Below are 15878 nucleotides of genomic sequence, written 5' to 3'. Positions count from 1 at the left end.
TCAAACAGGAGGCATGTGGCTGAGCATTTCCTTGGAGTGGGATTTCACTCCCTACTGCTGAAACAGCCTGAAAATGCAGCGTGACCTTCCAGGTTCTCCCCACACACCTGTTAGCAAAGGCTGAGTCTGCAGAACTGCTGTGGTGCTGTTAGTGACCGGGTCCACCTGTCCAGGTGAAAGACTGGTTCTGCAGTTCAGCTGCTTTCCCATGTCCTTTTTCTACACTTTCTAGCCCGATCCCCTCCACTTTTGCCAGCGCCATCTCTGGTTGCATCGCCGGGGCTGTGCAGATGGGAGTGAGTAGATGGAGGGCTGGGCAGGAGGAGCGGTGTGAAATGCAACAACAGCGTCGTGTTCTCGTTCCTCCTCATCTAGACTCTTACTGGAGTCTTCATTCTTTGCCTCAAAACATCTCTCCAGGAGGGAAGTAGGAAGGAAAAAAGGACAGCGTGAGGCACTGCAACCCTGCTCGTATCCTGTGAGTTCTGAAAAGTGCAGAATTAGACCAAAAGCCAGCTCTTCAGCCAGCGTAAGTTGGCTTTGCTCTACTAACTAGGCCAGCTGAGGATCTGCCCTTGCGCCTTGTCGGGGTGGTCTTCAGCATAAAAATAAATGATTAACTATGTAATGAGTGAATATAAAGACAGATGGTAAAGTATACTTCTGTTGGTACTTGCATGCCTTTGTTTAAGAATACAGAAAAAGGCCCTGCGGTGATGAAATGCAGACGGTAGCGTGATGTTATCTTGCACCTATAAACCTTGCTCTGAGTCCACTGGTGGCCACTATCCAGAACTGCCGAGTTCAGACACACTGGCTTGTACTCAGTAGAAATGGTGCTTTCAGTCTTCAGTAAACAGCATTTTTGCCACAGGGCCCAAATCCTTCAAACATTTGCCTAGGTAATTGTCTGATTTTGCCTTCTAGTGTCTCATCATCAGCTTATCTGTAAGTTCAGACTGGCTAAATGAGCATGTGAGGATGGGGGAAGAGCTGCTGGAGGATGGGGGAATAAACCAGTTCATGTTTAATTCACTGGCAGGAGAGACTAATGTGAGTGCAGTTAAGCGATCATTTTAGGATCATGTTGGGGAAAAAATGAGTAATACAGCATATTAATTTAAACAGATTAAAGACCTGCACAAATAAATGAAGGGGGTTTTTTTTGTTTTGTTTCTCCAGCAGTCCCAAAATATCAACAACTGCAAAACAACAACAGCAAATATATAATTTCTGTTTGGATTGAAATGAATTGTTTCAAAATGTTGCCAATTTTTAAAATTGTGAAAATGTAGGCATAAAAAATATTTCAATTAGGGCAATTTCTGATGTTGGGGGTTTTTTTCCCTGACCAAACCAACAATCTATAACCTAGAATAACCTTGTTTCTTGCCATCGCATTGGATTTTTACATTAAATGTAAATGCCTTGTTTGGTCTTACTCTTGCTTAAATAATTATTTAATATTTGCTTACATATCACAATAATGTTTAGCTTTGAGATAGTTTCTTAAATGGGAAAAAGTTCCTTTTGCTTATAAAGATGACTTGTGATCATACTCTCCAAGCCATGGTTGTCTAAAACTGCTCAGTTCAGCACATTCAGTGGAGTTTAGCTGTGTTTAGCCAAGTTTCTAAAAAGTTTTTGATGTGTCAGTGTTTCATAGGTTCATAACTGCTAACAAAGAACAATAATTTTACATATTTCTGAACAGACAGGCTAGTCACAGGGTGTAATTTGAAAAGAGGTTACAGCAAGCCGGACTTTTCAAGCTGTTCAGAAGTGTTGAGTATATTAAAGGTTAATTTTTAAGACGTTTAATACAGAAAGTGAAACAAAACTCTTACTTGTATAAAGCACCACACATTTCCTAGTCCAAAAAGAAATCTTCTTCAACCTGGCAACACAAGAGCTGTTTGTTTGTTAATACTGGGAATTACTTTATTTCTTCCACACTGGGAGATTTTGCAACATTTGAGATGTGTTGACACTTCTTTTCTATACTGGATTACAATTTTCCTTCAACGCTCTTATTCCTTACTCCACCCATTCTGGTAGCACTTACCTGCACACAAACCAGAAATCACGATCGGGATGTAACTACACAAAATTTGGGGCCGCAGCGCCTGTTTCCAAGCAGCCTGGTTGTCCTGGGTCCCCCCGCAGGAAGAGCTCAGGGAGAAGGGGCAGGAGAGTACGGGAGTTGGGGCACCGGTAGGGTCCCCCCAGGTGTCCTCTGGGCATCGCTGCACTGATGGGTGGCACAGGGGTATCCTCCCTTCCCCAGCCTCCCTGATGGACAGCGTGTGTCCAGGGCATTGCTGGCTGAGCCCTGCGTGTTCAAAGCTCTGTGCCTGCTTATTCAGGGGTCTCGGTTTTGGCGCCTTGCTTTGGAAGGACCACTGAGGGGCTTCAGCCCTGCAACAGCTTCTGTGTGTGTTGATTCGCTGAGCTTCTGCTTCACAACTTCAGCAGCACTACAGAGAGAAAAACTTTTAACTTCAAAGCTTGTGCTGCCTGTGTCTTTTTGCCCTTCAGATTTAGATCCAGCTTGCTCTGAAATCAATCAGCATAATGTTTAAATACGGCCAGCAGAGTGAACGCACAAGCTGAGCTGGACCTAGGGCATGTCTTGAGCATGCCTGCTCCCGCAACTGTGGCAAAGGGTTGAACAAGGGGAGTCTTTACCTTCCTTTTAATCCTTCTTCCTCTGGCTGTACTCCTCCGGCCTCTCTGATTCAGGGGGGAGTCAGGGAGACGTCCTGCTGCCGCCCGCCGGTGCCATAGGTCGGGTGGAATCGGTGATGGCCCCAGCGCAGCAGGATGCTGCATTCCTCGGCTACACAGCAAGTGCCAAGGGATGTCGTAAAGGAAGCAAAGCATTTCTTAAACAGTTATTTTAAATGTATTTCTGGACTGAATGCCCCTGACAAGCCAGTGAGTTGGGGCTTTCAGCACATACTTCTGGGCTTGACTCATTTTCCATTTCGGTTTTGCAGATCTCCTCAAAACCAGCTTGACAGTTTAGAGGAGCAGATCATTTAATAGAGTTTTCAATAGGTCCATTTTGGTTTAGTACTGTAATGAGCAATGGTTTCTTAGTCTCCTCCTTTTTCAAAAAATCCATGCATCGTTCTAAGTCAAACTGACTTTACAAATATACGTTCACATGAAGAAGACCTTACTTCACCTTGTAAATCAAAGCTGCACTCTTGAGAGAGATTCCGTACCACCGGGCTCAGTATCATTTTTCTCAAGGTGACCTCAGTTGTTAAAGTATGAAGGTTGTATTTGATATGTCGCTTACTTTCTCTAAGTCAATAAAATGAACCAGTGTGTCTTTAGATCATCAGAGATCTGCTTATTACCAAAAGTTGTTTTAATTCTGATTTGTGTTGGAATTTAAAAGAATCCAAGCAGATTTCATTTGCCATCCTGAATAAGGGTTTGGAGGGTGATACTCCGCTGTGTGTGCAGAGTGCCCCTAGATGAATTCTACTTTATTAGTTTATAGGCTTTCTTCTGAGCACTTGGGATGAGATCATGAAAGTGTAAATGGCTGTTATCTTCAAAGGCCTCTTTTATAGTGACAAAACTCCACCTTACCGACTCGTATTAATAATCTATTGCAATCCTAATTAGTTCACATCAAGGTCAGTGTTTCGTGGTGGATAAAATGACTGTAAACTCCGGGGAGTAAGTTTTTGCTTCCACTGCTTTCATGTTGAAAATGAGAAGGGAGCACTGAAAGTGTAAAAGAAGAGATTGACGAGGACTTTTTGTTTATCTGTAGGCTAAAGAACTTTAATATGGAGTAATTAGTTCACATCATCAGGAGCAACCTGTAAGATACCTGAGGCCACGCTGAGGTCATTCCTTTATCACCGTGTCTCCCAGTAGACTGCAGAGACTTCCTCATTCAACTCTGCTCCTTTTTTCATGGCATTGGTTTTCCAGTGGGAATAATCCACCCAAGGAACTTTCAGCCTCATATTTAATTGTCTTGAAATGTAGACACAAAGCTAGGAAATGTTTCACTGTGACATATGCTCATGACTGCCTTTTTGAAGGCAGAGTCCCGCTCAGGCAATGGCTCTGGGGCTGGGCACCAGGGCATCAGCAATCCCCTCCCAGGACCAGCAGGCTCGGGTCCAGCCCACAGGCATGGAGGGTATTGCCCTGGAGAGGAAGGTGCAGGTAATCCTGTGCCAGCAAATAGTGACTCAACATGACTTCCAGGTCCTGGCCTAGGAGATCTCTCTCCACTTCCTTTGGTCTTGCTCCACCCCATGAAAGAGAAACTTTGGAGGTGTAACCAGGCTGGGATTCATTTCACCTAACTTTAGACATCCGTGTTTTGTGTGCCTCCGTCTGACACAGTCATTTGGTATCTTTGCGATCGGGGAGAGAAACAGCTGTTCGTCGGGTGTGATTCACCCGCCTGGCTTGGCTTGGATGTCTCCCTTAGGATGAAATGACTTGCACCCCGCAAGTGTCTGTTTTACCCTGTTGGCAATAAAGTCTAGAGTCTAGACAAGTAGCTCAGAGGTAGACACCTACATTGTAGATCTCTCAGGTGGGATGAATCTTCCCCCAAGAGCGAGGACACCAGGAGACAGCCTAACACTTTATACACAATTAACAAGCTAGTTCTGGGTCTGTGTTCTAGGGCATGGCACACCTGCCCAAGGCAGGCTGAAGGCAGCTGCTCTCACTAGCAGCAGGATAGTGAGATGGGCTAATTGACCTGCTTCTTCGTGAGCATTGTACCCCATCTGAGCCCGATGCTTCAGGTATATTGCTTTCAGGATGCGAGCTAACCAGCACAAAGTGGATACATCTCCCCCAAGCTGTTTTTACAGGTGAACTTTCCCTGCCGGGTTGACATCAGGTAATTCGCGTGTGCTCTGACTCAGCCAAGCACTGAGCTCTGTGCCCTGAGTGCTTTGCTGAACTGAAGCCTTGCTTTCTGCATGCATCAGTTCTCCGTCTGCTAAAACGAGGACTGCAATAATGCCCTTCCTCAGGGGGCAGTGTGAGGATCAAGGAATTAATTAGCTGGGAGGCATTCATGTAGCTAGAGCGGTTCAGGGAAAGGCAAAGAGGAGAGCAGTAGCTGGGACCTAGAGCTGCAGAAGGGAAAGGCTGGGGAGGGGACAGGTGGGACAGGAACAGAGGTGCTCTGTTCTCTGGCAGGGTTTGTCACGCAGGCTGTGACAGCAGGTCAGGGGAAGCTGCCACAGTCCCTGTGCGATTCCTCTCCAGACTCAGAGAGATGTGATTTCTAGGTGTGGATTTAGTGAGATGGATAAGGGAGCAGTAACTCCCCCAGTAGGTCCCACCCCTGGTCCCTGTGCAGGACACCACAGGTCGTACGCCCTCCCAGCAGCAGCACCACAACAACCTGCTCTCTCCCTAGCGCCTCTGAAGCTAAAGGAAACCACAGTGCCATGCAGCAAGTAGACAAGTATATATGTGTGTACACGTATGTATGCGCACATACACATATGTACATGCTTGTACTGGCATCCTTCCGTCCGAGCCACGGCTGAGTACAACAGGACAAAGGGTGAAGTCTGCTCGCTGCCGACATCCGCGTGGTATCTGTCCCTGATTTCCTCACTGTTTCAGTTTGTGCTTTAGCGGTACGCTGAGAGATAGGGGAGAACACGGCAGCGGCATCGAGTCTGGCGGCATGTCTCCTCCAGGGGAGCCAAAAGAGTGGAAGGTCAAGGTTGAATTCTTTTCCTTCATTCCTTGTTGATGCAGGGAGGGAGGGAAGACGAGGACGGGTGGTGGAATGGAGTCTTCCTCTTGAACAAATAACTGCAGCTCTCCAGGGTGAGTAATACCTCCAAAGACAAAGAACAATGCATCCTTAATTTGCAAAACTCAGTTTTCCAACTTCTGCGTGTCACTGGCACCCAGAGACTTTGCAGTTTGCCCATAAGGCCATCATGTTCTTCAAAGCAGCAGTGACGCCAGCCCAGAAGGAGTGTGCTTACTCAGGAGGAGAGATGGTTTATATTTCATTTGAGCAGCTTATGTACTAACCTGCTAGGGCAGCACATACGTCGATTGTGAAATCAGAGTTTTCACAGTCTGGTATTTGGAGTTGTCTGCACTTCCTGATGGTGCCACTATCTTCTGGCACTAAGACAGCAATGAGACCTGAGAGGTTTTTTAGGGGACCCCTACCCCACAGCCAGTTGCCATTACTACAATGCTGCTCATTTCTTTATGGTGCATTGTGCATATACGGTTCTGCTAGACTAGGCAGCTCATTCAGGCAGCTTTACACTTGAAGGAATACACACTTCTCCTCCTTCCATCCCCCGAATATACACAGCTAGAACAGGTGCTTTCTCCTGCTGCCTTTGGTGTCATCTTCAGGTATCTTACTGTCACTGGAGCACTGGCTTTCTTGACATGGACATGAAGAGAGTGAAGAAAATTCAAACAAACAATTAGGATGCACTCGTTTGTTTTTCTGCCTTCCCTGCCATCTATTTGTAAAGAAAAGCTAGCAAAAAATCTTCATATAAGACTTCCAGTCTTTCACTACATTCTGCACTGGAAGAGTGATATCCTCAAAGGCGCTGACAGATTTGCATCATTTTTGTCCTCAAGACTCTTTCTAGTGCAGCACTGAAAAGAAGCAAGCTAACAGAGAAGACAAGTTGGGGGTAGATGGTACACAGAAACTGAATGCAAAGCACTGAACGAACAGTAGAAATGGTGCTCTGCACCCCAGCACCTCATCACACTACTCTTTGTCTGTGGTTTTCCATGGTCTTCTTTGCTAGACGCTGGATCCTTCTCAGGGGCTGGTACCCTCCTGTACATCCATGCAGCACCTAGCATGTTTTGGGAAGTTCTGCATCAACGCTAAGCACCGCAGCTAGAACAAACAGGCTCGGCAACTGTTTTTTGAAAGGTTTCTGCTTGAGGCTGATATTTTTCTTCTTTATTCTCAAGAGCGTGATGCCTCAGTGTGGAGAAACTCCCTCATTCTCCTGTCCCACAGGAGGTTTTTTTAGCGGCTCAAATGCCTCTGGAACTTCTCTAGCCTTTGCAATAGTCCACAAAAGCACAGTAATATTGAAATAAAACAAAAGCAAACATTGGCACGGGACGTCACTGCCAGAGATCTCTCTTCCAGAGAATAGCTGGGGATTTGGGTGGCTCTTCCACCCTACCCCCCCCCAACTTAAAAATTTCCAGACACGCAACATATCTGTCACTGTCGTTCTCAACCAGAATAAGTCCTGTCACCTGTTAGCAATCTAAAAGGGGCTTTTCAAGGCCGCAGAGTGGAGTGAATGCTCATCTCCTATAAATTTCCAGTGGAAATTAGAAAGCTTTGAAAAACTTTCCCTGGGGGGGTGGCAAATCAGAGCTTGCACCCACCTCTGTGAAACCTGCAGGTCTCCCAGCTGTTGTGCGGGGAGGTGGCCCTGTGGTGTGACAGTGGTTTCCACAGCCTGGCACACGGAGGGAAACCACCCTGAAGGGTGAAGTAGTTGCTGGTGGAATTTTACAGTTTGCTCTGTAATTTTCCAGCTCCTCATGTTCCAGCGCTGAGAGGTATGAGAATACCAGCCTTGTGCGGCTGCTGCCACTGCTGCTGCTGCTGCCAGTGATGAACTTGTCCTTTGGAAAGTCCCCCTTATTTAAGCTACTGACTAATTCCTTCAGCTGCCGGGAGATGACACACCTTTTCACGGTGCTGCATTAGGCTGAGGATTTGCTGGGTCCCGAGTGAGGGAGGGCAATTGAGTCATTTTGGATGCCTTGCTTCAGAGAGACTAGGTCAGGCTCATGCAGGACCGTATCATGGTCCCTTGTCCTTCTCACACCTTCCCCTGAGGCTGCTGAATGAGAAATGAGAGAAAGCAAGTGGGAAGAAGAGGCAGAGACAGGCACATAAAAGATGTTGGCAAAGGGGGGGAGGAGGAAAGACTGAAGTTTTTAGGCAGGCGGCACCTTTCTCCTGAACACAAAACTCCATGGAGTATTTCTGTGCTCATAGTCCGTTTCCTCTATTAAGCAAGACATCTCTCTGAATGAACAAGTCTAATCAAGACCATTCCTGCCTTCCACTCAAAGGAAAGGAAAGTCACACTATAAAAACTGTTTCCCTTTGGAAAGATTAGCAAATCAGACCAGGGAGGAGGGGGGGACAGACAAATCCCAGACTCAGCAAAGCCTTTCAAAGCAGTTAAGGATCCAGCTCTCTCCTTGTCTGCCTCCGAGTTTGACACCAGTAAACTAATCCCAGCTTTCATTCACCCCATGTCTTCTGCCAGTTGCTGCCTTTAAAGTGCTTGCCAGGATGGTGGAGGAATTGCAAAGCTCAATGCTATGCAACTTTCGGGGTTTGTTGCGTATGACTGACAAGAAATTTTTGCAACTTGAGAAAACAACTCTGGCAACAGGAGCAGCTATTTCGCAATTCATCTTCATCTCGCTATGCCGAGGGTAGGGAGATTTTCACTGACATAGATAGTGGCTAATTAGCTGCTGGGTACTCAGGGCTGACTTCTGTGTCTCCCCTGACTCTGGCTTGGGAAAATCACTCATCGTTTGTCCAGGTAATTATATTTTCAAGCAGGCAGGTGTCATTTCTGTGGCGGAGGGGCGAGGCAGGAGAGAGGACGCGCAGGCAGTCCCTGTGCAAGTGCAGCCCGGCAGGAGGGGGAAGGTGGAAAGGCGGGCAGCCTGGCTGACTCAAAGGCATACCTGCTCCCTCCCGGGCTGCTGCCGGCTCCGCCGCCATCCCGCCTCACGCCACGGCCTACTGACTCACATCCTGCTGCTCCTTTCTGAAGCTTCCAGGAACATGCTGTATCATACCGAGATTTGGCTACGCAGCGCCTCTTGGCTGGGAGCAGGCAGCAATGTCTGACCTGCAGTGACACACAGAGAACCGTCTCTCTCTGTGCTCCAAGGGCATAAAACAGATTCAGAGGTGTGCGGGATCCGGCATCCACTTAAACATTTTTCCTCTCGGCTCATAGGTGCAGTGGGACCTCTTATCTGATTTGAATTACAAGGTTAAAGCTTTTAATATGGCTAAAAATAATTATTTTCTGATCAGAATATACAATCTTGTGGGGGCTTTCTTTTAGGCAGCCTGGTATGGATTGTTATATTTGTTATATAGAAATGATGAAGTGATAGACATTTTTGCTATCATCTCAAGTAGCATCCTGAGCTGGTCCCATGAATCAGCGCAGCCCCACTGAAACTTGCTGATTTATACCTTCCGAGTCATGATAGCATCAGAGCGTTTTCTTTTGGAGGGACAGGAGGGTGTTGTTTTACATTTTAAAGCATGTGCCCCTTCTGAAAAAGAATCACAAAGAAATAGCATCCCAGGACTTCATGTTTATTATGTCCCGGTGATTTCTATGTCCCATATGCTCAGAATCAGTTTTACAGACACAAGGATGTTCTGTGCAAGCTCAGGAGATACGCTGTGGTTTTGACTGAGGTCTTGACCGATTTGTCCTGTGCTCTGAGAGTGAAGGGAGTTCTTCTCTTTTTTGTACTTGACTATCAGTAACAACTCTGGAAGCCAAGATATGCCCTGTGTCACACTAGGACAACTCCATTGCCTGGCAGGTGTTTGTTTGCCCCGCTTAGCCATGCCGGTTCTGCTGAGCAAGTGTATCTTCGGGTCAGGGCGTTATACACCTCTCCCGTGCACCCATTCCCTTGGATACCCCCTGGGCCCGGACCTGCTCCCAGGAGAGGTGCTACTTCTGCATCGCGACCGTGCAGAGCAGAGCTGGAGTTAGACAGCACCGACGGCGTCCCGGTTGGGAATGACTAATAGGTGTTCACAAAGGTCGTACGAAGGGCTGTGGCGGCTCCGGGAAAATTTATGCTCAAGCTGGTTATTTTACAGCGGGTTTCGAAGGCAGCCTGGCCACCGCGCTCTCCGCCCGGCGCTGGGAGCCCGGCAGCCGCCGGCCGCTCTCGGGGCGCTCCGGGACGCGGAGCCGGGCACCCACCGCCGCCTTCCGCAAGGTCTCCACCGCCACCTACTGATGCACTGCCTGCCCCGGCCTCTCCGGGAGAAAGGAGCCACCGACCACCAGCCGCCTCCTTGGGTTAGGCTTTTCATTTTCCACCGCGAAAATGGCTGGAAAAATGCTAAATACTAGGACCGGAGGGAGCATCGTGAAAAGGGGAGACCAGCTTTCTTTTTTGGTTTTTTTTTAGGTTTTTTTTTTTCCACCAAGTCTCTAACCAAAGCTTGTTTCATTAAACTATTAAACATTATGCAACATTTGTACAGCTTAATTACAACTTTTTAAAACAAGCCGAACACAACCTTTTCGTGGCAATAAAACATGACGAGGCTTGAAAGATGGTTCCATACTTTCTGCTTAATAGCTTGTTAGGCATGAGGCTAGAGGCCGAGAGCTCGTGACTACATAGCAAGGTGTGAATTATTGCACCATAATTCTCGCCCTGGAGTGTTTTATTGCAATTAATAACTGTTTTCATGTTTTGAATACATTTTCTCACACCATAAAAAGCAGAAATGGAAAGTACTTACTAATGGGAGAAATACCGGGAGGATTGGGCACAGATCACCAACTCAGGCAACTGCCTTGGTTTTGTGCTATTTTGATCTGCTTTTAAATGATTCTGGAATCCTGTTTGGCTTTAAAACTGTGTGGGCCCAAAGCCCTGTTATTTCCCTTTGTCAAAGTAGCTCTCCCTGCAAATCTCTGCACAGATATTATGAACTGGGAAGCAACTCCGATTTATTTGCAGCATATTTTCACCAAATTAACTTCAGCCACACAAAGCCACACATTCAGTTCCCCAAGCCAACTGACTAACTTGAGATGTGCACCTCTTTATTTTGAAAGCAGAGAAGAGATGGATTCAAAAAGAGTTTGTTGCCTTTTTGTGTAGCCTGGTTCTGTGGCAAATCTGAACCCATTCCAGGTTAATTTCAGGTAACCTGAAAGCTGAAGAAAAGCAGGTATCACAAAAATAAAATGCTGAGGCCCCGATTCAGATCCTACTGAAACTACTGGAAATGCAAACCTTGCCTTTACTGGGAGCTGCGTCTGCCTCTTGATACTGAAATGATGCCATAAAAATGCTATTACAGTGATACTTTTCTCCACTTGTTCTTAAACAACTGCGAAGGTGATGCCTGGCGTTAGCACAACCTGCTTTAATACGTGTATATAATATAATGCACTATGTTAACATCACTGAATAGATTGCAACTTGTTTACCAGGCTGATGTCAAAAAGCCAATCTTTAAGAGCAAATGCAGGGATTGGGAATGCAGGTACCAAGATGGAAAATTGATTGGTAGTTTGAACTTTCACTTAAGAAAGACTTAATGGGATTAGGAGATTAATAATGGGGGTCTCTCGGGCTGTCTGTCACTGTTTCAAGTAACCCAGAGGTCAGTAATAACAGCAAATGGATGAGGCAGGTCAGATGATACCTTGGTAGTCTCTTTCTGGATGTTACTAGACATGTACTTGGTCCATTATCCGGTTTCTAGTCAGGACACAGCACAAAGCTAATTCTAGTAGCACTGAAAGAAAGAAAACATATTTCAGTCTAGTCTTGTCAGTGTGTAGTAAATCCATGACAAGGTCTTGCTTCCTCTTCTGGATCTGTGGTGGCTGCGGCGGCTTTTTCTGCATCTTCTTACCGTTGTTCATGTGTTCATTGCACTTGGGGCGGTTTTATGTACCAGGATCCCACACGTGCTGGTACAGGACAAAACCATGTCTCTTGTCCTGAAGAGCCAGCAATGTAAGAAGCAGGAGAGAAGTGGCAGATACCAGGCAATGACAGTTTGTACCAGGAGAAAACAGTGTGTTCTCTCCCTTCAGCCTGAAAAACAAGGATGGGTGGCAGCATCCCCTTCACACGTACCCAGGTCGCTCTGGAGACAGACTTTTCCCCTCTTCTCTGCAGTGCTAAGACCTAAGGACAGAGCACCTGAATGCGGGTGATGGAACATTTCCATCCAAAGGGGTTCAGTGGCTTCTGCAGTGACAGCGTTGAACAGAGCCCTTGAGAGAGAGGTGGCGGGGGGAGGCTCCGGCTCCTGCGGCGTCAGCCCCGGCAGAGCGCATCGAGGGCTCCCCGGGCGGCAGGACTAGCAGAGGGAGTTTCCATCCCCGGGCTGGGATCCCTCCAGCGCACGTATCACGATTCTATTACTCGTTTGCATTGCTGAACTGAAATCAATGGGATTGCGTGCTGAAATAAGGGAGTAATGATTTAATTAATCCCGTTTCAGAATTGAAACACATGGTGTAGTACCATTGTAACGCTCACTCTGCCGATGCTTTGTGGTATTTATCCTAACGCTATCCCTGGAGACTGAATTCCCTCATCTCTCTCCCTGTCATCTTTAATAAACACTGACCATACATTAACAATGAGATGATGTTGTAATTCAGAATAAGGCAGGCTTCGTGCCTATGTCTTTTCGTTTGTCTTTACTAAGGTCCATTTAATCCAATTGGATGTTGTTTCTAAAACAGCATGAGTCAACGGAATTTATTTTTAAGGAAGTCTGCCTGAAAAAAAATTAAATATTAATATTATCTGAATTTGAATATGTTACCCAGCAGAAAAATCTTTACAAGAATTTAGTTTATTCTGCAAATGACTTCACTAGTTATTTTTCAAAGACTTAGAGTTTTGTATAAATCTTTCCTTCTAAACAGATGAAGCAAACAAAATGTAAAATGCATCTCCATAAAGCACAACAAAATAATAATTTCCATATGGGCTTTCTGATGGAAGATCAAAGTCCTTCATCTCAAACTTGGGAAATTTCCCTTCCATCAGTTTTATCTGAATGCAGTTCATCCAACATTTGCTTCTTTCAAAAAGACAATTAGCTAGATGAAGCTGCAGGAGAATGCTCTTAGTGCTGAAGAAAATAGAAAAGTTTTTACTAAAAATAGTAAAAAACTCTGGGTAGATAAGGGGGGGGGGGGAATCTTTCTCACTTTGAATTAATTACACAAAAATTAGACCTTTCTATACACTGAAAAAATCCATTTTCATATGCAAAGATGAAATAAGCAAAAAAGACTTGTTTCTACTTTGGTGCAACTGGTTTGGACAAACTCCCTGCCATGCAGCTCTGATTTCCAATGACAGCCAAACTAGTTGTGTGGCTAGAAAATAACAGGTCAGTGTTTTTCCTTAAATGTTTTACATATCTATGCATTTTGAGATTTTGCTTCCAAGAAGCAGCAGTTTCTACTGAAAAGCCTATACTCATAGGGTGTCTGCATTTTCAGCTTGGCAGTTCCATGAGTTTGTGTAAGGCTTTTTGTTCCTGAAGTTCAACCACTGCTAGTAGATGTACCCATTGAATTGTGTTTCTGTATTTTACACATAGCATATACAAAATAGATGTACAGAATACCTGCTCGTTTCATTAAGCCTGGGATTTTCAAGAGACTGAGAAAGTCAAATTCCCCAGTCCTATTCATCCACTTCAGAGTCTGCTTTCTTACGGACACTAGTTTCACTCTCCATCTCTGCCTCTCTCTCTCTCTCTCACACACACTTTCATCTCATTTTCCTCTCTCTCTACTTAGACACTTCCACACAAACACTCACAGTTTGGTATTTTTGTCTCCTTGGTGCCATGCACGACATGCCTTTTTGGCTAAAAGGTCTGTGAACACAAAGCCAGCAATACTAATGCATCTCAGCAACGAAAAGTGTTTCCCCTTGGAAAGCTTAATCTGCTTTTCCCTGACTGTTTTTCCCTGCCCACCATCAATGTGAAATATCAAAAAGCTTCACAAGAAAAAATCAACCAATCAAATGCACAAATACTATTTTAGAAAGCAATTTACCTGAAGGTCTCTTGACAAAGGGGATTATGAAACTGAAATGTAATTATCTTGGCATTTAAGTTTCTATTTCCACCGTGTCGTTTGGTTCACGTATTTGATTGCAAAGTTTTATCATTCAAAACAGCCTATAGGTCTCTTTCTCATTGCAGACACAAGGCAAGTACAGCCATCTCCACCATGGTCCTACGAGCAGTCCTACCAGTACCTGGGCTCCATTGCCACCCCCTCCGTGCACCCCGCCACGCCAATATCGCCCGGCAGGGCTAGTGGCATGACATCCCTCACCGCAGAGCTTTCAAGCCGGCTGTCAAGTAAGTACCTAAAAGCTCGTGTCCCCACTGCAGGCCCCTCCAAAGCCTCGAGGCCGATTCCAACGCAAACGGGTCGCGATGTCCTAGGGTGCTGCCGCGGCTTTCCTCCAGTTGCAGCGAAGCCTATTGCAGCAAACCTTCTCCAACACTTTGCTGGGATTTGTGCAAAGGGTTAAGAAATACGGTTTGGGGTCCAACATACATTGTCAAAATAAGAAATTAAAAATAAAAGGAGGAAAAGGCAGCACTTTGAAGATGTATGGAACTATAAAAATAGTTTGGAGTGCTGAAGAGCTATCGTATCTGCCAAGAAATGAATGCCACAGATATTTCAGTTCTGTTTCCTTCCCTTGCTCTAAATTCAGACCAGAGCACAGCAGGTTATGGGTGGACACACTGACTGCAGGATGGTGGGGTTTGACATTTTAAGCGTTGCACTGGATTGTCTTGTTACATCTTCGTCAAATTGTACTGCAGAGCTTTGCAAGGCAGCATAAAAATATAGCGTGGAAGTGAAAGCCACCCCCCTGGTTTCCACCATACTCAACTGACCATCTGCTGACTCTAATCCACACATATTGAACCAATATGTGTGTGTTCAATAGCAGGAATTTTGTTAAAATGAATGAGAGCCGTATAATTCAAATTTGCGCATGGCTTTTTCAAAAATATCTTCTTTGGCCGCACATATTGCTCTTATTTGAATACTCAGGGCTTCTTCTTAGATCAGAGAGAATCGCTTGAACGTGCTCCAGCCTGTCCTATTGTTGTCATATAGAGCCTCCTTTGAAAGAGTCACAGGGACGTTGCCCACCAAAATTAAGTTATTTGTTAGGTCTGGGTGCTAATTACATCTAAGAGATAGCAGAAAATATAGGAAACATTTCAGAAGAAAAAAAAAAAGGAAATTTCTTGTTTTAAAACAAATCTATAAAATTTCTCATTTTTCATTGGCACTTTTTTTTTTTAAAAAAAGTGAAAAGACTCCTTTTTACTTTCTCCCTTGCGTTTCCTTCCCTTTGCCCTCCATTTCACTGGGAAAATGCAGAAATGCAGAGAACAGAAGGATGAAGAAAGATTTTCTTCTTAGCAACCAGAAAATGTCAAGTAAAACAAATTATTTCATCAATTTTTTTACTTAGAAAAGTCATTTTTCCTGACAGAATTGGTTGAAATCAATATTTACCAGCTATTTTGGTTTTCAAACCCTCTGCAGGGGTGCCTGATGCATGTGTACTTGTAGGTGTGGATACGTGAATCAGACTGAATGGAGACATAAATCACATTTTATCTTTACCAGTGTGACGACTGAGGTTGCACTCAAATGAGTGAATGCACTCAGTACTGAAATGCAATATTTTTTGCATTGCTGTAGTGCCCAAATGTCCTCACTGTGTACTGGGGCCCTTATTGTGCAGTGCGTGGTATGAGCACCAAAGGCTTCCATGGTGGCTGCTCCCAGGAGCGCACAGTCCAACAGAAGATGGCCGTGGAAGCATGGAGGAACTGCACGCTGCGTTTCTTTTGTGGCATGCGGTGAGCATGGAGGTAGAGCACCAGGACTAGGGCTTCTCTGTGCTTTTCGTGCCCTTGGTCAAAGTAGTTTACCTTGGGGCAGGCATAGTTTCTCCATGACTTGTGAAGGAACTAGAAGAGCTTCGTTCGTGTGTCAGGATTCTTTCTTTCC

The 15878-nt window shown here is 45.4% G+C and overlaps 1 protein-coding gene across 9 annotated transcripts in view; it reads left to right on the top strand.

Annotated features, from left to right (window-relative positions):
* RUNX1 (RUNX family transcription factor 1) overlaps nucleotides 1-15878 on the top strand; it is a 176495-nt gene that overhangs the window by 153164 nt on the left and 7453 nt on the right. For 6 of the 9 annotated variants that reach the window (XM_075771501.1, XM_075771508.1, XM_075771487.1 and 3 more), the window contains one exon: nucleotides 14012-14191. In XM_075771501.1, the coding sequence (XP_075627616.1) occupies nucleotides 14012-14191 (180 nt within the window). The remainder of the gene's footprint in view (nucleotides 1-14011; nucleotides 14192-15878) is intronic. The other 3 variants (XM_075771543.1, XM_075771534.1, XM_075771493.1) reach the window with 1 other exon arrangement.

This window comes from Balearica regulorum, chromosome 1, assembly GCF_011004875.1.
Source record: "Balearica regulorum gibbericeps isolate bBalReg1 chromosome 1, bBalReg1.pri, whole genome shotgun sequence".
Lineage (NCBI taxonomy): Eukaryota > Metazoa > Chordata > Aves > Gruiformes > Gruidae > Balearica > Balearica regulorum.
Note: the sequence above shows the minus strand (reverse complement) of the source record. Positions and strands in the feature narration are given on the sequence as shown.